Source organism: Melanotaenia boesemani, chromosome 1, assembly GCF_017639745.1.
Source record: "Melanotaenia boesemani isolate fMelBoe1 chromosome 1, fMelBoe1.pri, whole genome shotgun sequence".
Classification (NCBI taxonomy): Eukaryota; Metazoa; Chordata; class Actinopteri; order Atheriniformes; family Melanotaeniidae; genus Melanotaenia; species Melanotaenia boesemani.
Window position 1 is genome coordinate 20,481,886 of NC_055682.1, and position 20,269 is coordinate 20,502,154.

Consider the following 20,269-nt stretch of genomic DNA (forward strand, 5'->3'; position numbering starts at 1 on the left):
AATCTTAATCTAAAAAAGATTTTGGCTTTGCTGTGAATTAATTGTGAGTGTGCCAAAGTTCTGGGCTGTTCTGTCTTCAACAGGTAAAAGATACTGTATTAATGAATGAATTTTCAATCATTTGTTTCTCTTGATCTATGACATGCTACTGCTTCATAACTGTACAGAATATTCACATGTGTCCGGCATCAGCTTGTCTTTATATGCCACTATTATTCTGTGATTTATTTCTGTTTGTTCATACAAAATGCCATTTATCACCATCCAGACATTTCTGCTTGCACAGCAGATGGTAGACCGGCATGGTTACAGGTCTCACTTGCTGTGTGGTTCACACAGCGCCACTTGGCAATTCCTCACAACACAGCTCTACTGCTGAAAAATCTGTGTTTAAAATACCCAGCAGACACTGGCTTCTCTTCCATAATCAAACCCATTGCCCACTGTTAAAAGTTCCAGGATAGATGTATCATTCTTGGCTAAACTACCCAGACTCAGCTTGTGTGTTTTTTTTATATCATCCCAGGTTTGTGTACCCTCCAGCTTTCATTAGCTGGACCTCCAACAACTGCTTGCTTGCTACCCAGCTGGTTCCAAACTGTTAGTAGAACGTCTCTGCACACCTGAGGTGTTCATTTGATCCACTTCTAGGTACTCCAACAGGGATGCACATTGCTGGACAGAAGATGAATTCTTTCAAGCCAGAAAGACAATATAACACAAACTGCATTAATCCTGTATCCCACTGATCTACTGTATTACCAAAGAAAAATGCACTCTTTTACTACAATTCTCAAGATACAACGTATAGGATGTAATGCGGAATCTAGTGATAAAGCTGCAGATCACAACCAGCATGTTACCTTCCCATTTAAAGCATAAATTACAGCTGAAGAAGGATGAGACTAACATGACATGAAGAAAACTAAGGATCTAAGAATTTAAAGTTTGAAAATTACAAAGAAAAAGTTGGATATTTCAGAGAATAAAATGGTAAATTTATTAGGAAAAAGTTCACATCAGTTATTGACTTGTGGCTCATAATCAAACCATTGCATCAAATATATCAAACACATATCAAATCTCAGCCTAAGTGAACAGATAGATTAAAAAATAGATTTAAAAATTTAGGATTAAATCAACCATCTATTTATATATTTAGTGAGTACTTCAAAGGGCTCATTCTCTTAATTTCATTGAGATTTTAGTTGTAACTGATACTTTTTGCTGCCTCTTGGCCAGGACTCCCTTGCAAAAGAGGTTTTTAGTCTCAATGGGACTTCCTGGTTAAATAAATAAAATAAAGAGAGATGTCTAGATAATTAATGATCCTGTAGTGACGGTCCTTTATAGCAACCACAGACTTCTCTATTACATTATTTGAAATGAAATAATAGCTTTTGGAGACAAGGACGAAAGATAAAAAGTCAGTACTCAGCTTCAAACAGCTAAATTCAACACCAAAGCCAAAAAGTTGGGAGTTGTCATGGACTCAGACCTGTTACATTAAGACCACTACTGGAACGGGGACTCTCGAGTCCTCACTAAGACCAAGAAAGTGGATCATATAACTCCAGTCCTTAGATCTTTACACTAGCTTCCTGTCAAAGAATTGACTTCAAAATCCTGCAGTTAGTTTATAAAGCACTGAATGGTTTAGGGCCAAAATACATCCAGGATCTTCTGGTTCATTTTGAACCAACCAGACCCCTCAGATCATCAGGGTCAGGCCTATTCCCATAGTTCCCATAGTCAGAGCTAAACATGGAGAGGCAGCTTTCAGCTTTTATGCTCCTCACATGTGGAACAAACTCCCAGAAAACTGCAGTTCTGCTGAAACTCTCAGCAGTTTTAAATCAGGGTTAAAAGCTTTTCTACTTGCTGCCTTTTATCAAAAGATAATCTTGTTTTATTTAAAAATTTTCTGACTTTGTTCTTTGTTTTAAAGTAGTCTTTAATGTACTTTTTAATGTTTCCTCTGCCCCTTGTTTTATTGTTTTATGTAAAGCACTTTTAATTGCATTTTACAAATAAACTTGCCTTGCCTTTTACTTCTACTTGAAGATAGCAGCTTATTACAGATTTCTTTGCATGCAAGTTAAAGGATAGAATTACAAATTTTCTGGACAGCCTGTCTAATAAGTCAGTCCCCAACCCTGCCAAAAACCCAGCTCTTACACCTGAGAGTCTTTCTCAGGTCACAGCTTGGGACATTATCCAATTAAAGAGAAATCAACGAGGTCAATTTGCCCTTTTCTCCATTGATGGCTGCACGTTCTCCTGCATGCTAATATGCCTCTCCGAGGTGAGCTGTGACAATGGTGGATGACTAACGTAAAGCTGTGGATGCCTGGGGGGTTGGCTGTGGATGATGACGTCTGCCTCCGACATGACGACCGCCACCGGGGCCAACGGTACGTCTGCCTCCGTCATGACGACCGCCACCGGGGCCAACGGCACGTCTGCCTCCGACATGACGACCGCCACCGGGGCCAACGGTACGTCTGCCTCCGACATGACGACCGCCACCGGGGCCAACGGTACGTCTGCCTCCGACATGACGACCGCCACCGGGGCCAACGGTACGTCTGCCTCCGTCATGACGACCGCCACCGGGGCCAACGACACGTCTGCCTCCGACATGACGACCGCCACCGGGGCCAACGGTACGTCTGCCTCCGACATGACGACCGCCACCGGGCCAACGGTACGTCTGCCTCCGACATGACGACCGCCACCGGGGCCAACGGCACGTCTGGACAAGGAGCGCTGTGGAAACGGCTGCTCCGTCGGTCTGCCTGTTCCTGTATGTGTTATGTGTTTATGTTTTTGTCTAGTCTTGGACGGGTTGTACCGAAAACATGAATTTCCCTGCAAAGGGATTAATAAAGTATTTCTGATTCTGATTCTGATTCAACAATCACAGCAGAATCACAGGTCAACAGGCTAACAACATTTAGTGCAGATGAGATTCACAGTCATGGTGATGATGATAACACCGGGCCTATCAGATGCAGCGTGACTGAGTGCTTAAGCAAACAGTGTGAAATGCCATCAGCTAAATGTCAAAGCGTGACTTGGGTTTCTGAAGGAGCTGAAGATCAGGAATCTTTAGCTCTTCAATTACGTGCTAAAATATGAATGTTTATTACTTGTGTTGTGGTAATCCCCTTGCACTCAAAGAAATGGAAGGAAACTTTTGGGTTTTCAAACTTTTTATTTCTTTAAACTTTGGATATATTCAACTTTCGAGTCAATATCCTGAGGGAACATGAGCTTTCTAATTCCACCATGTTGTGTTAAATTAACTAAATATACCACATTGATCTAAATTCTGTTTCATCGTGCTGCAAGACACGCTGCATGTTTTGCATTATTGACTTTAGTAAACAGTATTTCCCATGCTGATTGTTTTGGTCCTTGTTACAAGCAAGGCAGCCAATTTAAAATGGTAAAACCTATAAATGACTTTGGCATAGCATCATTCCTTTTTATTTCCTGCTTTCTCCCTTTTAAATGTAGTCTAGCATTGTAAATTACCACCTTCACCTTTCACAGGAAATTTCAACTTTGTTTTTATTCTGCTTTGCATGGCAGACATACTGTAAGTCAACAACCTCCCACTTTAATCAAGCCCAGTGTTAAAAGAGCTCAGCAGTCACACAATTACCTTTTGACCAGACACTGTTTACTATATATCCCATGCATGCAGATGTAAGAATGAGGCTTAGAAATGTAGACAAGAAACATACAAACACCTCATCACCTTGCTGGACTGCTATGTGCCTCAGGGCAAATTTCCTTATTTTGCAGCTAATTAGTGTTATTCATCCGACTCAATCCAGTGAACTCATCCCCTAATTAACATTGAAAGAGTCGAGAAGCCATCAGAGGAGCAGTGGATATGCTCATTGCCCTTTGCAACCTGTCAGTCTGTCACAGTCTATTTTATTTAGAATTCATTTCACACCCACCAGCAGAACTTCTGAGCAAACCCCCAAGCTGTGACAATTTTCATCCAACTGGGGCTCTAAATTAACTTCATTAACTTAACATACGTCAGGATATAAGGCCAGCGCATCCTGGCAGGTAGCAGATTTGTTTGTGAACTGACTTGTTACTCAAGGAAATTAGTGTTTGGCATCTGTCAGATTATGAGCTGCAATGTAATCCAACAGGTAACTAAGCAAATAAAAGAAAACTCCTTGATTTTTTTCCCTGTCCTACCATATTTTTTTATGAACTGATGCCAGATCATCATCAAAATCCTAAGTTAATAAAATGACCTCTGATCAGTTTGCAACCAGCCTCCCTGCCATAAAATAAATGGTTATTTTAGAAAACCATTCAGTGATTGATCAAATGTTGCTGTGTTGCTATTTTTCCATTTGTCTCTCTGAAGGTAAACCTGTAGGTTATGAATTTAAGTAAATATTTGCTCTGCAATTTGTAAATTTGTAATTTTAATAATCTTACAACAAATAACATCATTTGTCTCAGTTCAGTTCAGTTATTTACAGTAATCATATTGAACTGAAACAATTTTACCCGGTTTATTTTACCCACTTAAACTTGTGCTGAGTGTTTGGAATTAACTTGTGTTACTGTAAAAGTAATACGTTTCAGTAGCCTGTAGAACAGCATGGAAGACAAGAAAGTATGGAATACGGAAGGAATCTTACAGATCTACAAACATTTCTTAAAAATTCCAGAGTTTGAAAAGTGTGTCTTAAGATACAATAAGTCCTGAAAAAATAAGTCCTGGGGGGACTGATGAAGACTCAGCTGTATGTTACTGTAGAAAATGATGCTTCTTACTGTTATTACTGTTGTCGTCCACCAAGATTATCTCTTTGAGAAGGTGTGAGGGTGTCCTGTTGATGGCAGAGTGGATGGACCGCAGGATGACAGACAAGGCTTCATTCACAAAAATGAACACAATGCTCACTTGAGGGAGGTTCAGAGGATAAGTGACATTTCTGCACCTGTGGGGATAAATAGCAAATAATTAGTGAAGCATTTTGTAGACATTTTGTTTGTCCAAAGAACTGAAAGATGCATTCTGAATAATAAAAAAGAAATGTCTCTTTGGTTTTTTGCCAACGCAGATTTTCGGTGGATTTGATCCAGACTTTTTAATTTTTTAATCGTGTTATTTAACAGTTGGGGTTGTCGTAGATTCATGGCCAGCTGATTTTTTTTTAACACTTAGCACGGTCCTGCAGTAATAGTGAATGTTATAAAAGTAGGTCAGTTTAGGGAGAACAAATAGATGGTGTGGTAAAGTCAGTCATCAGTCTTGCTCCTCTCTCCCTTTTAAACACTCTTTTCTGTCACTACATTGTTGATATTTTCAGCTTCTCCTTCCAAAAGAAAACAGATGCCTCAAGTAATTTCAGTAAATTGCAGGAAAGCAAAATGCAGAAATAAAACCACAATGCTTCAGTTTGCATATGTTTCAGTTTGAACTGAAACTTAAAAAAAATAAAAAATAAAACCCTGATCATGGAAAAAAACATACATGCATAAGAATATAATTTCTTCCTAATAGTGATAAACTAATTCATTTTATTAAAATTCATAGGTAGTGAGTGGTGTTGGGACAGAGATCTGTTCACATAATCTTGTAGAATGTTGTAAAATAACACTGCTGCTCCCTCCTGCTGGCACTGGAAATGTGAAAAAGATATAAAATGTGTCTGATTAATGTCTCCCCTGCAACAGTTTCAGATCAGTGTACAGAGCCAGTATTTAGCGGGAATGAATGGTCTGTAGGGAGCTCAAGTGATGTGAAGAAAATACCCTGAAGATCTTTAGGCTATGTGAACTTTTGCACCACTTATTTAATTTCTTTTTTGTAACCTTGGTGATTTGAACATGTAAGCTATCCTTAAAACTGGGTCACAGCCAACATGGCGCAGTGTCAACCGTTGTCACTTTGCAGGAATATGGTGGTTATGTTCCAACGCTTAATCAAATATGATGACATGAATTTTCCCCAGGGACAAAGGACTTCCAGCAAGTACTTTCCATGAAAACCCCAGTTTCAAATACATTTTCCCTTCTTTTGGCCATGTTTGGGAGTAATTATTGCAATTCTAATAGCGTTTTCCCCTTTACAGCTCCACTCGACATGGCTCTTCTTTGCTTTGTTTCCATTACAGACAGAATCCCCTACATGTGGGAAGGATCAGCTGTTTCCATGTCACTACATCTCAGCATGCTGCAATTTCCCTGTGTGTATGGTATGTGTGTGTGTGTGTTTGAAGTGTAGTAGTTATCGCACTTAGTGATTTTGTGACAGAATTTTAGTACAACAGGGTTTCAAAATCTTTTCGTTGGGATCATAACTGTGCGTGACAGAAATCAACCGGTGGAGCAAAAAAACAAGTAATGGATAAATCCATAGTCTTGGCAAATAAATTTGATGACAGATCTGCATTTATCCGCAGAGATTTTTAAATAAGTTCAGAAAACAAAGAAATGTGGCTGTATGTGCCGGACTTCAGTGCGGCTGTAGAGACTTTGTTATGCCCACAGGTGTGTATTCTCTCTAGTGATCTGCAGTGTTGGCTCAGCTTGCTTAGCTGAGCCAGTGCTGTGAAAAGTATGAGTTTTGCAATACTACCTATAGTGGAAAACCAATAAAGTAGAGCTATCTAGTGGAAAACCCCCAAAGGAGTACCCAATACTTTCAGGTATGAGTTTGCAGCACTGAACATTTCTGATTGGTCAAGTACTCTGAAAGTTTTATTTTTTTGTCTCTTTTTTTGGTTATCTCAGGGTCGGTCTCCACTGCAGATTGTAAGATATGTTAAGACTGACAATTAAAGAGGAGATGGAGGTGTCAAGGGACTGACTGGTGTGAATGAAAAATTTATATTATTATTATTATTAAATTAAATTATTATTATTCATTTTTTAAAACTGATAAAATATGAACAAGCCTCTTCATTTGTGTCTTGGCAATGGTTATTTACACATTTAACATAATCCTTCCCCATCAAGCAGAGTTTTCAGACCATTTTTGTGCCTTTGCAGTAAACCTGCTTTTGCAGAGAGGACCAACATAGTTGTTCAACATTCTGGTGTGGCACTAATTTTAAAAAACATTTCAGATCTATGTCATTAAATAACATCCACTGCAGAGACTGTATATAAACCGTGTTTGAACACTATTCTACCTGCAGTCTTACCCATCAGGCCTGAGGTCTGGTATTGGCCTGTTTAAAGAGAGACGATCACTGAGGTAGGCGTTATATCCGTAGTACTGGAACATCTTCAGAGCTACTCGCCGGTTGTCTGGACTGAGCTCCTGTCCCCAGTGGGCAAACAGCGATGAGTCAGAGAAGGATGAGTCCGGCTGACCATCTTCTCCCCTCCCTGGTGTCTCTAGCAGGCACAGAAACACAGATATTATGAATATTTCTCTTGGTCACTGAATCATAACCTACTAGTAAGGTTGTTCTTAAAATGGCATTTAAAGTATGATGGCGCTCATAGAATAAATGCTGCTTTCCTTGTGCTGTAATGTATGTCAGCAGGTGAAGGGTGAATTGTTATTTAAAGAGACTGACTGGCTGTCCTTCAGCACAAGCACCATCTTTTCCATGTGGATGATGAGATGCTCTTTTGTCCTTGAACTAAAGATTTGCTTGCTGCCAGCAGCTGGTAGGCTGTTCTGTGGGTGACTTTGCTCTTTGACATACACAGACAAGACAAAGTGAAACTAATTTCCCTGAAGGTCTCGCTACAGCAACACACCACCCTCCTTTAATAATTAATGAGGAGATAATGTGTGAAAACCTTTGAGGTATGTGAATCTTTCTCTGTATTTCCTCTCATCACACATAGTGGTTCAAAAGCAGTGCCAGCACAAAGAGCAGAGTGGCATCCAACAAACAGTTTACTGTGACAAATACTGCATTACTGTTTCTGTTTCTGTTCCAAGACTCACCTCACGTCCAAACTTTATAAACCAGGGCTGGCATCTGCTAAATATTTTGATGAAAACTTGTATGCTGAAAAGCAAAGGAGCTTTATCCATAAGAAAGTGTTATAAACGCCAAAAATACAGTGCACAATGTGGATAAAAATGAAGCAAAAATCATCAAGAAGGGTGTGCAGGGAAGGTTTTCCAGCTGCATGGGCATGATTACGTCTACCTCTGAAAATCTAAGAGCAGCCTGAGCTTTTATGCTGTTTTTTTTTAAATACAGGAATTTTATTGAGCCCATGTGCTGGGACAATATGCAGAGATTTAATAGTGTGAAACAGTCAGGTCTGAATATTGAAGGGAATATTTTTAATCTATGAAAACATAAAACAATTCTGACTTATTCAATAAGAATGCAAGCTAAATATAGTAGAATTACTACATGCATGAAGTAATTAGCTTAAAATTATTTAAACCTTTACTTTGAAAAGGAGTCATTATAAGAAAAAATGTTATCAGAAAACAATATATTTACAAATAATCAACCTCCAATGCATGAATAATAACAGTACATTTTTATTAAAATGTATTAATCTGCCAGAAATTGTAATAAAAATGTATCATGTGTTAATAATTCCATTAAAAGAGAAGGTATTAGGACTCAGCAGCTTATTGAGGCTATATGACAATAAAAAGGAGACACATTTCATTAAAGAAGGTTTGTATTTCACATTGCTGCTGACAGATTGAGGTTAGTAAGAATAATTCACATCCTAGTGGACATAAACAGTTTTTTCTTTCTCACAGTAAAATGAAACCAGTAAGAGTAACAAGAGGAGTGTATTTATATTATCTGGCATGCTTGTGTTTTCTGCTGTTTGTACTCATTATATTTGTCAAAAGTTTCAGTTTATCATATTAAGATAAAGATTTATGAAGATTAGGGTAATAGATGAGGATCAAGCTTAATTGTAATGTCTTATAAACGAAACAAAAAAGTAAATAGTAGGGGGGCATTGAGTTCTTAGTGACACTGAAAAAACACAAGGTTAAGTTAGAATGTGTGCATGTGCATGTGAGTGTGTTTCAGCAGATTGTATTTAAGCAGATTGTGAGTAGTTAATATTTATGAGCCGACTGTTTTAACACTGAAATGACAAACCGTGTCAACCGAAGCAAACGAAAACAACAGAGGGGAAGCAGGTGTGAAAGGATTACATTATAAACCAAAACACAAAGAACTTCATTGGAAAAAGCAGCAACTACAAAACATTTCTTTAAAATCTAATATGACTGGTGAAGTCACTGGATTTTTATCTTGTAAGATAATTTGCAGTACTTCTTACTAACCTCTAGAGAGACATAATCCTGTTTCCATTAGACTGTTAAGCAGCCTCAAGATAAAAAATTTTCAATAGCTGCCACAGAAGAGCTACTGTTGAATATACATAATAAAAAAAACCATTACGTTGTTGCATATGAAGTTATGTGGCAGACCTGTCACATTGTCCATGCTGACCCTGTCTATTGCATTAAGCATCTTCTATGTGTGAAAACGGTATCAACTCTTGACAAAAAGCAATAGAAGAAGGAGGCCTGTTGTGATGAATTAAATTTTTCTTTGACATCATGTGGACAGCTGTGTGTATGAGCATCATTTATCTGGGGAAGAGAAGGCTTCAGATGCACAATGGGTAGAGCAGAAGCCATCAGAGGTACTGTGAGGCTGGTAATATTTTGCTGGCAAGCATTGGGTCCAGGCATTCATGTGGATGTTTGACATGGACCACATACATACAACCCTGATAGTCTACTTGTAGCTCATAGTGTCAGTATTTCCTGTTTTAAGAAAACACATAGTACCACATGGCAAGAACACATTTAGGAATGTTTTGACAAACATCACAAAGAGTTCAAGATGCTGACTTGAGATCCACATTTCCATCTGAACAAACCATGTATGTCAAACATCTGCTGTTCATGTCTTAATGCCTGATACTATAAAACAGCTGAGGACTTATTAAGTAAATACCTTGATAGGTCAGAACTGTTTTATTGGACAGATACTTACACAATATTATGCTACTGGTTATATCTTGCTTCCTAGTTGGTCATTGACTTAAAGTCTGTACTATGTAACTTCCCAGCCTTAAAACTCATTGCTCTTTACTCGCTTGATGGTACAGGGACATTTTGATGTACATTTCTGGAGCCCTTGCTGCCTAGAAACTGCACTTCAAAACTTTTGCTTACAGAATGCAGCGCAACGTTGCAGTTAAGTTTTGCTTTACGCACTTCGTCATATGCTAGCAAGCAACCTTTTGAACATGTGCATCAGCTGATTCTGCAAAGAAACGTAAGATGACATAATCAGAAGAAGACAAGAAAAGGAAGAGACTGAACAAGAGACAAGACAAAAGTCAACATAGGACTAGCTTTAACTGTCTGGAGAGAGCTCACAGTATTTGTAGGATGCAAGATAGATTAGTCATCATTATGGGACGCATCACCGAGAAAATCTGTCAAAGTTCTGCATTAAAGTCCCCTTTAATGAATACAATTTTTACAATGTACATGCAGTCACTAATGACCACCTGAGGTTGCATTTTCTTCAACTGTAATTATAGCTCACGTATTTTAGGGCTATGGACAGTCTCCCACATCCTGCTGCAACAAAGTCGCAAAAACATTTCATGTTGTTAAATGTGAGACAGTAGTCAGAATATTATTAGCTAAGCATTAAGATGCAAAGTCCTTCAAAACATAATAAAATCTTTCAGACCATAATAAGCAACAGGTTTAAGATTAACCTGATGTTTTTCCAATTTGTTTAATGTGTAAAATCCAAGGTATAATCACTCTAAGCTCTGGATTTACCAGGGTTTAGTTAACTAGCTGAATCCTGTAATTTTACATTGAGTATAAAGATATGAAGGGATTTTTATTGGTTCACACAGCTCTAATAATGTAGACAAACAAATACAGCAGGATTGTATTAAATGTCATGATACGACTGTTTTCAGAAGTCTGTGAAGTGCTTAGCATATAATTCTATCAAAGCAGTTATTCACATTTGTGATGCATTTATGTTATCTGTAATGAAAGCTTGCAGTTTGTCTCTTTTGTCCTATATAAATGATGCAGTGTTCCACTCACAGCCATTAATCTTTTAAACATCACAAAGACAAAAAATAGCATTAAAAAATATCCAGTGAAACATTAACAATCAAAAATCAAAAAGCCAATCAGCATCTAAGTTGAAAAAACACAGTGAACTTATGAGCCTAGGGCTTAATAATCCACCGCAGTTATTAAAAGTCTCTCTGCTGTGAACCAGAGGAGAAGACTCTCAGCTCCTGATAAGACAACCTTGTGATTAGACCAAATAAAAGTCCAACGAGTAGTTCAATCTGAGCAAGTCTGCCTGAAGGACCATTCATCTGATGCTTGCAGTGGTGATTAATTAAGACTACAGAGATTGTTCCCTCAGCTGCAAATAACTTAAGCAGCAGTTGTAGCAGGTTGGTGTTCTTTGAACATCTTGTGTTTAGCATCTTGGTTTGTTTAGAGCAGGGCTGCTCAATTCGGTCCTACAAGGGCCTCAATCCAGCAGGTTTTCCATGTATCCCTGCACCAACACACCTGAGTCAAATTAATGAGTCATTGTGTAGAACCTGATTGGCTGTTAGAGCCACCTAATTTGACTCAGGTGTGTTGGTGCAGGGATACATGGAAAACCTGCTGGATTGCGGCCCTCGTAGGACCGACTTGAGTAGCCCTGGTTTAGAGTGTATAAAACGTATGCTGACAGACATGCTAGCACCACCTGACTTGTTTTTTATCAGTCAGAACCCGAGACCTCAAACTTGTGTTTAAGAAGTGGTTTCCTCCTACACTTTCAGTCGCCTGACCAGGGTACTAACTTAAGTTAAGCATAGAAAGATACCTGAGGGGAAGATTAGCACACAAGTATAAGTGTGCATGTGTGCGAGTATTCCATAAGCTTCCAGCAGCACTCTTACCATGTGTGGTAAAGCACCAAGTGTGTTTTCATTGCATACAGAGCAAAGAAACTGTGTTATAGCTGTCTGCTTAAGCAGTGGCAGAGGGGAGAGATTGGTGAAAAGATAGAGGAGGAATACACTTATTGCAATTACCCTAACTGCAAATATCAACATTTTAACATACACAATGTAACAAAGCTGTGACTGTAAGAGGACAATAAAACCTTAGCTTTATTGTTAAATGTCTATATATTAAATTTGATCCCACAAGATAGTTCCCATATTGACTAAACCACAGATTTGATCAAATTATATTTATTCCTCCCTGCCAGCCTGAGGAGAAGAAAATGATTTGAATTTCAAAGTCATTATCATTTTTTACACCTGTGAGATAAATTTATGCAGCATTTACTCTCACTGGCACAGATGTAGACTCTTGATAAAAAATGCTATAGGCAGTAAAAGTGTTTTTTTGTTTTTTTTACCTGCCTGTGCAAACTCCAACTTACAGTGGGAGGAAAGATGGAAGCATTGCACTTTTATTACTAATCTAGCAGGAATCAGTCGCAGCGATGACAGTGTAAGATCTCAGTCATAACTTTTACTGTATTCCAAATACTGCAAACTGTAATAAATAAATAAAAATTTAGTGCAGTAGGAGAACAACCATATCTACCTCAGCGGGAGTCCCTGTTGAAAGCCTTGTTGTCTTTATACAAGTGTTTTTGTTCACAATTTACAATGTAAGAAAAGTAGCAGACTAATCCACATGGATCACATTCACAACACACCAATGGCTACAAAGGTTAAGTCAGAATCAGCAAACCTGACTTCTTGTTCACAAATTTCAAACAGAATTAGGTTGGAAACTTCTGATGCCCTCTGGTAAACATTAGGTGTCTTTTTCTGATCAGAGGGTTGAATGGGAGAAACCCTGGGGATGGACGCTACTTCCTAAGGACCCATGTTTATGTTTTTAACATTTCTTTCTCTGTGCTTTTTAGTCAAGTTATTGACCACAGCTGCTAAGAAGCTAAGAGGACTGGCAGTTATAAGTGAAAGGCTAAAAATCAACTATTTTCTTTCACAAGACACCAGACCGCAGTTCAGGGTGGCGAGAAAAAAACAACACTGGATGTCCTTCTGCTGGAATATAAACAAGCTGCTAAACCCTGTCACAGCCTCTGAACCATTGGACATAACCCTGGACATGGAGGGACCTGACAACCCACCATTTCGGTTAGTCCTGGCACACCTGTAAGTGTCCAATTTTTGAGGTCACAACTCAAACAGACGACATCGCATCAGATGCAGCACAGAGTGGCCGACAGATGTTTATTACCTGATAACTATGGATCATATTTATGCAGGTGGAACAGAGGAAGACAGATGTACAGATATGTACATCTGTTGACACAGTTGAATGTCATCAGCTTGTCTGTGTGATTTACTATGTTTATTATTATCACGTAACACACTACTCTAATCTGTATAAGAAAAACTGAGTTGTTGGCAAGTGAATTTAGAATAGGTTAAACATTAACATAGAATATCTGACTCCAGTGAAACTTTACCTATTCATTGCTGTTTGTTGAATCAGAAATGAGGAGGGTGACGTTGAGGATCGAGTTAACAATTTATTAACGGATCAAAAGCAGTTTAATTACAAAGTCTCTGGGTTCAGAGGACATAACCAAACAGAATGTAGGTCAGGTCAAGAAGTCTGAACACCCGTCCATCTATTTTCTAAGGCTTTTATAGAATGTAGGTGGATCTTTGGGAAGGTACTCCTTGTTATCACACATGGCTGCAAGCAACTGTGAGTCAGTTGGTCAGTTGAGGCATCTTCCATTTTGGAGGTCCAGTACATCTGTGAGTTGCAGATACAGCATATAGAAAGAAGTAGAGCAGGAAATACAAAACAATGGACACAGTGTTCTTCCACACTTGTTCTGAGAATCTGCTGTCATATGCATTTCATGTTGACAATGAGCACATTTTACTACATAAAGATATATTATAAAGAATGATAAACACTAAATAACTCTTCACAAGCAACTGCTGCACAAACAGCAGATATTTCAGTCCACTGACTCCTCATCTTTTTGTGTATTTTCAGAGATTTTTTTTTTTATCATTATTCTCTTGGTGTGTGTTTTACATTGAAAAGACTGAACAGAAAATACTGAAACAATGTGCTGCCACACGGGGCCGTAGCAACGCTTTCACGTAATTACCCAGAATGCATTGCCATGTCAGCAACAATAGCAGCATACCAGAAAAATACATTTTTCAAAATGTATAATAATTAAAGGTTTGATTATTTTTAGGATCATGATTTTACAGCTGAATCAGATGTTTATCAAAGAAGATCAACTCTTCCTCCAAATCTCTTTAAATCCACGTGTGTTTGTCTGAACCTCAGGCCTAAAATAAGGGGAAGAGCACTAATATGATCTGCATTAAAATGACAAAACAATATTATGACAGTCTTTCATTATCTGGTAATTGTGTGATGCTAGAGTACATGGTTTTCTGGCAAGCTCTAAAAAAAGTGTTTGAATGGCTCTGTTTTTAGATGTTAAGTAGGTGAAATATCCCAAAAATACTGAAGAAAAAAAAAAGTCTTTCAGAAATACCAAAGGTAAGAAAGTCAGCAGAATGCAGTTCTATTTTTATACAATATAGTTTCTCTTTGCAGTCTGAGATTTCCCAAAGCACATCAAATTTAAAGTTTAAAATGGGTCAGAAGGATTACTCTTTACAAGTGATTTTCAACAGTTAAAACTTGACCGAAAATAGGTAAAAGTAAAAGTCTCTAACATTTGAGATTGACCTATATTAAGACAGGTTTACGTTCATTAACTGTTAGTGGTGCCAATAATTTATTTGAATAGGGAAAAATGTTTTTGCCATGCTTATGTTGGTACGAGCTGCTGCAACATGACTATTAAGTTACTACAGGTCAGTTTTGTTGAATTGTCTGAAAAGAGTTTCTATAAATAATTTTTCTGACAACTCTCAAGTTAATTTTTTGCCTTAATAATTTAGCATTTGCATTGAACTCTGATTTAGAAACAAAAACATCAGAGTCCTCACAGTTACATGGAAAGATAAGGTTGCATGTGGGCATCTGCTTTAGAAGTCAAGTTCTTTTTTCTTTTACTCCAGTCAGAACTCAAAAAGCAAATGTTGCTTTAATCAGGTCAAAATACTTCTTCTTTTCCAATACAAGCTACTATTTCAAGACAACTCTGCAGTTCTGCCTGTCTGTTAGTCTGTTAGTACCCACAGATTAAAACACAGTTTTTCTCCAGTAATTGTTTTGTTACATCCAAAATAATGAGCATCAAGTAAGAAACCAAAACATCAAATGCTTTGTTGCAGTTTAAATAATCGTTGTACATCCGTTCTGACACTGACACAGAAGGAGGAGATAACCTTGATTTGGAGGCAGGCTCACCATCCATGTAAATATTTAAGTACACACCAGTGTTGTTCCATATTCATATCAAAGAAGCTGTCAGCTGAAAGAGATAAACTATTTTAAAAGCTTAGAGAATGAGTAATTTAGATCATTTTTACAGCTTCAGATGCAAGTTATTCAAGGTGCTTCGATTAAGTGGGTAATGATTAGAAAACACTATAAAACTGATCACAGTGAAAACTTGGACATAATGATATCAATTTGTAGGCGTCTAAAAATTTGCATAAAAACTGTGTATAGTTTCATGATTGAAACCGTATTAACAATCAAAGCTATAGTTGTGCATACTAATTATTTCACCAGATCATAAACCACACATTTTTTTTGCAAATTTTATTGCTAAATTGTACAAACTTGTTAAAAACTGATAATCATTCCCGTTTATAGCACAGATACACACTACTACTACAGATACAAACACTACTTATTCATCATTTGAATACAAAATTATAATTTGAACCATGATTAAGTAGACAGATTAAGTCTAAAGAAGTACAGTTTTACAGAATATGAAACTAAATTATCATCAGAGGCAGATAATTCATGATATGCATGTTTGGACTGATCTTTTTTTATTGATGTTATAATTTTCTGACTTGTACATATATTTTTATGTTTAATACATTCCTTTTTAACATTTAGTGTTACGTAAACTTTGTAAAATTTCTATGTCTCTGTCAAATGTCTGAATGTGAAATAAATCTTTGGTTTCAATTCCACATTTTTCTGATTAAATAAAGGTTATTATATCAGTGGTAAAAATTGTACCAGTACTGTGTAAGAAAGGTGTTAATATGAGCATGTTCTTTAGTGATGTTAAAATTTTTCAGAATTTTTTTTCTAAACAAGTTTGTTTCACACAAATGTAAAGTGAGTGCAGCTCTTTCTTGGGGCATTTAATGACATTCTTGTCAACAGTAAACATGTCATGCTGTATGGTGCTGTATGTGGGTGCACACTCGTACAGAATTTACAATGATTTCTGCTCCAGACACAGGAATAAATACTGCATAAATAACTGATGCAAATGCATTAGGACAATTACAGACATGCCATAGATATGTAGAACTATGCAGCAACACCTCCACAACAGATGGCCTGACAGAAAGTAAGAAAAAAAGGGTGCACAAAAACAACAGGACGTTTCAGAAGATGGCTGTAAAGGAGTGAAAAAGAGTGAGACCAGCCAGTTCAATCTGAAGGATGTTATAGATGACTGAAAGCCAGGGGAGAACACCTGTATGTAGATTTTTGTTTGGGCCATGTCTGTACGCTGACTTACTGTGTCATCTCCTGTTGTTGGGTATGATTTTAATCTGCTCTGGTGCTCCTGCACCTGACTTTGTCACACAGCTTCTGCTGTCGTGTCTTCATTTCACTTAGCCATATGACATGTTGTTGCTGGATATTTTCACACTGCTGTTTTTTCACTCCCAGCTAAAAATAAGCAGCTTATTGTGATGCTAATTGTGAGACTGGAGTGTTTGTAACTGGACCTCTGCTGGGCTTCTTTTTGTTTTTCTAGATTTTGATTATCTTGATGGTCATTAATGAAATGGATAAACACAAACGTTCTGTTAATACTTTTGGTTGTGATTAAATATGATTCAAGAACAAGCACCTATACAGTCAACTCAAGTTTTTTCATACCATAGTCATACCTCCACTAATACTAATATAGTAAACAAAAAAGAAGAAGAAAAAAACAAACAAAAAAAAAAACAACACAATTTTGGTGTTAATTTTAATAGATATGCTGAATTCTTCACTAGCACATATGGATGGGAACAGAGCACAATAGTTTGGCCATCTTTTCCCTAAGGTCTCTGTGTTGTACAGGTAATATTAAATGAGTTTTCACATCAGCACATCACTTTTCTATTAATTCTATCAGTAGTGCTAAAAACATGTTACTGATTTGTCATTACTTCAGTTTGGAAAAGTGTACATTTACAGTAGTTCATTCCGTGTAATTAAATAACACAACCAGTCTGCAAACATTAAGCTTAAATGAATTGTGAAGTAAATCTTTGCATCTCTTACTATGTCTACTGTCAATCCTGAATGGAGAGAAAAAAAAAACATCCCTATCAAAATAAACCCCTGAAAAGAGAAGTGTATGAAGATTTTGAATTTATACCTTAAAAATATCCAGATTGAAGTCTGGACCAAATAAACCAATAACATGTTAAGAAATAATGAAACAGTTCATCAAGAGATTTAGAGCAGTTTGCAATATTCACATGATGGACTGCAAAGCTCTGTGAAATCATTATAACAGCAAAACTCCTATGCTTCTTTCACCCTTAACAACCATGAGGTAAAAAGCGAAAATACATTGTTCTAATTACACATAATTGGAGAGCAATCAGCGCTTACTTATAAATGACTGACCAATTCAAATATGTGACACCTCATTTTCTTAAGCCAGGCTAAACTCAGTTCAAAGTGTCAACTCAGTGATTCTGTTCAAGTGAAGAAAGAGCTGATGTGGAAACTGATTCTTAAATCACTAATGGCTGTTTACCTTCTTGTTCTGTTTCCAGCAGCAACTCACTGTTACCGCTTCAATAGCTAAGTGCTAACATAAAAAAAGCCTCACAGAGAAAAAAAACAATTTGATTTTTGCAACAGCTTGACTTCCTTAACCTCATTCAAACGCTTTTGTCTGAAAGTGTAGCGTCCAAGAATATCTTTTTTTTTTTAGTCTCACCTGACATGTAAGCTGATGAAGAAAAATTCAATCGTGTTTCAGTTTCTAAATATAGATTGCTCTTATCTCACAGCAACTTAGAGGTCAATCACACTTTCATCTCTGTGTAAATTAACTTTCTCTGTTCCTGCCATTGCCAGCTAAAGGCATTACAAAATATGTCTGATAGTCGCTTAACAGGAGCTAAATGACACAATCACATTACTCCAATTTTATTATCTCTGCGCTGTCTCTGAGGTTTAGGATGAGTTTAAAGGTTTAATTGTTTTTGGCAATACCTGGTTCAAAACCATTTTACAAGTCCCCAAATGGGTCTTAGATCATCACAAAAAACCATTCTGGCTCATCCCTAGTCTAGACTAAAGATGGACTGAGCATTAAGTCCAGATTCTGAATACACCAAAATTTATAAGTCTGATTTTAAGAAGTCTATCTTGCTATTATGGTCATCATAGTCATTTTGACTGGGTATAGGAATATTCAATAAAAAATATTGACTGAAACAGAAAATAAATTAGCAGAAACACAAGAAATATCATATTTGTTTGTCACTGAATAAGCAGGAAAAGGGACATTTAAAACAATGATCCAGTTTCATTGAGTGTCCCAGAAAGACAGAGCTCAACAGTATAAAAAGAAATACAACTGAATGTAGTTACGTAATCATTTAATACTAACAAACTCACATGGAATAATCACATGACTCTTGATCATGATTTTAGCTGCACTTTTCTCAAAGACAATGGTGAAGCACAAAACGGAGCTAAAACAAAGGAATATTTACCTACAGACATTGTGTGACTGAAAAATGGACTTCATCAATGTTGATCTGAATTTTTTTATTTTATCACTTGGTTTTGCACCTAAGTCATCAAAGATTTAAAATCCGTTATTTAAAAGAGCACGTTAAAAATACTGTGCTGACAGAGAGATGGAGAGAAATAAAAGAAGGAGCTTTGTAGAAGTATGTGTAATACTGATTCGCCACCTACGTGTTCATGTCGTACTTGTGTCTACACAGCATGGCTTTTACACAGTATGGTGGGCTTTGCTTGCTCTTCAGCATTGTTACACTCCTTTATCTTAAGAAAAAAACAAAAAAACAAAAAAACTAATAATCAGTAGGTCTGTTTACTTGGTGAAAGGCTGAGTCCGCAACTGTATAGCTGCCTTTTCAATCTCTGCAGTGGGAAGTGGGGGAAATACTCTCATTAGGACGCATCAGTAGCTGGCCCGTCACACTGACATTTTCCCCATGAAAAGAGGAAAAGGGTGTATTGGCTTTGTCTTTCCTCTTGTTTATTCCTAAGAGTGTCAAAATTTAGGAGGAGGGTCATGTTTACTTGGATCAGCTTTTGTCATTTCTACCCCTTTTGTTCATTCCTCCTCATTAAAGCGGTGAAATCACTCGTGCCCTTCAGATGTGTACAAAGGCTTTCTTTGTGTTTTTCCATCCTTTAGGAGAAGAATTCCCCTCCAGAAAATCAATGTCATTAACGGGTAAATATTTTGAGCAACTTAGCAGCAATCTTTCTCTTCTTTTGAAGAACAGCCGATATCATGAGACAGTTCCGATCTTATTTGATATAAAGCTCTGAATATTTTCAGGTCATATTTCTCATTCTCACTGATGGACTTAAATAGGTGCGTTATTTCATTCCATTAAATCTGGTCATCTGAGATACAATTTCTATAATAGTCTATCTATCAGATCTAAGTTCCTCAGCAGAGCTTGTGGGAATAAAAAATAAAAAGAATCATTCTCAATGTATTTTTTCCCTTTTAATCGTTAAAGTCTGATCTGTTATCTTTATTTAACACTGTTTATGCTGCATAGGAGAGTTTTCGAAGTTTTGGATGTAGTCCCTTCTCAGTGTAGCATTCATCAATGTAGATATAAATAAATAAAAATAGTTCAGAAAGATGAAATAAGAAATATACACTTAGCCCAGGGCATGGAAAAATCAAGGGCAAAGGAATTCTTTGAAAGGGTATCTATCATTCTAAGTCAATACAAATCATTAACTTGCAATCAAGTTTTAAAGTAGCCCCTGGAAATTTTGTTCCAAGACCAACTTTTACTATAATTTTCCATCAAACCAAGTTGATGATGGTTGTTCCAACTGTCT

At 37.2% G+C, this 20,269-nt stretch overlaps 1 protein-coding gene across 2 annotated transcripts in view; it reads right to left on the bottom strand.

Moving 5' to 3' along the window:
* The window catches only part of galnt18b (UDP-N-acetyl-alpha-D-galactosamine:polypeptide N-acetylgalactosaminyltransferase 18b), a 92,073-nt gene that overhangs the window by 43,105 nt on the left and 28,699 nt on the right, over positions 1–20,269 (bottom strand). For both annotated transcript variants that reach the window (XM_041994274.1, XM_041994266.1), the window contains exons 2-3: positions 7,197–7,392; positions 4,819–4,985 (exon numbers count right to left, since the gene is read on the bottom strand). In XM_041994274.1, the coding sequence (XP_041850208.1) occupies positions 4,819–4,985; positions 7,197–7,392 (363 nt within the window). The remainder of the gene's footprint in view (positions 1–4,818; positions 4,986–7,196; positions 7,393–20,269) is intronic.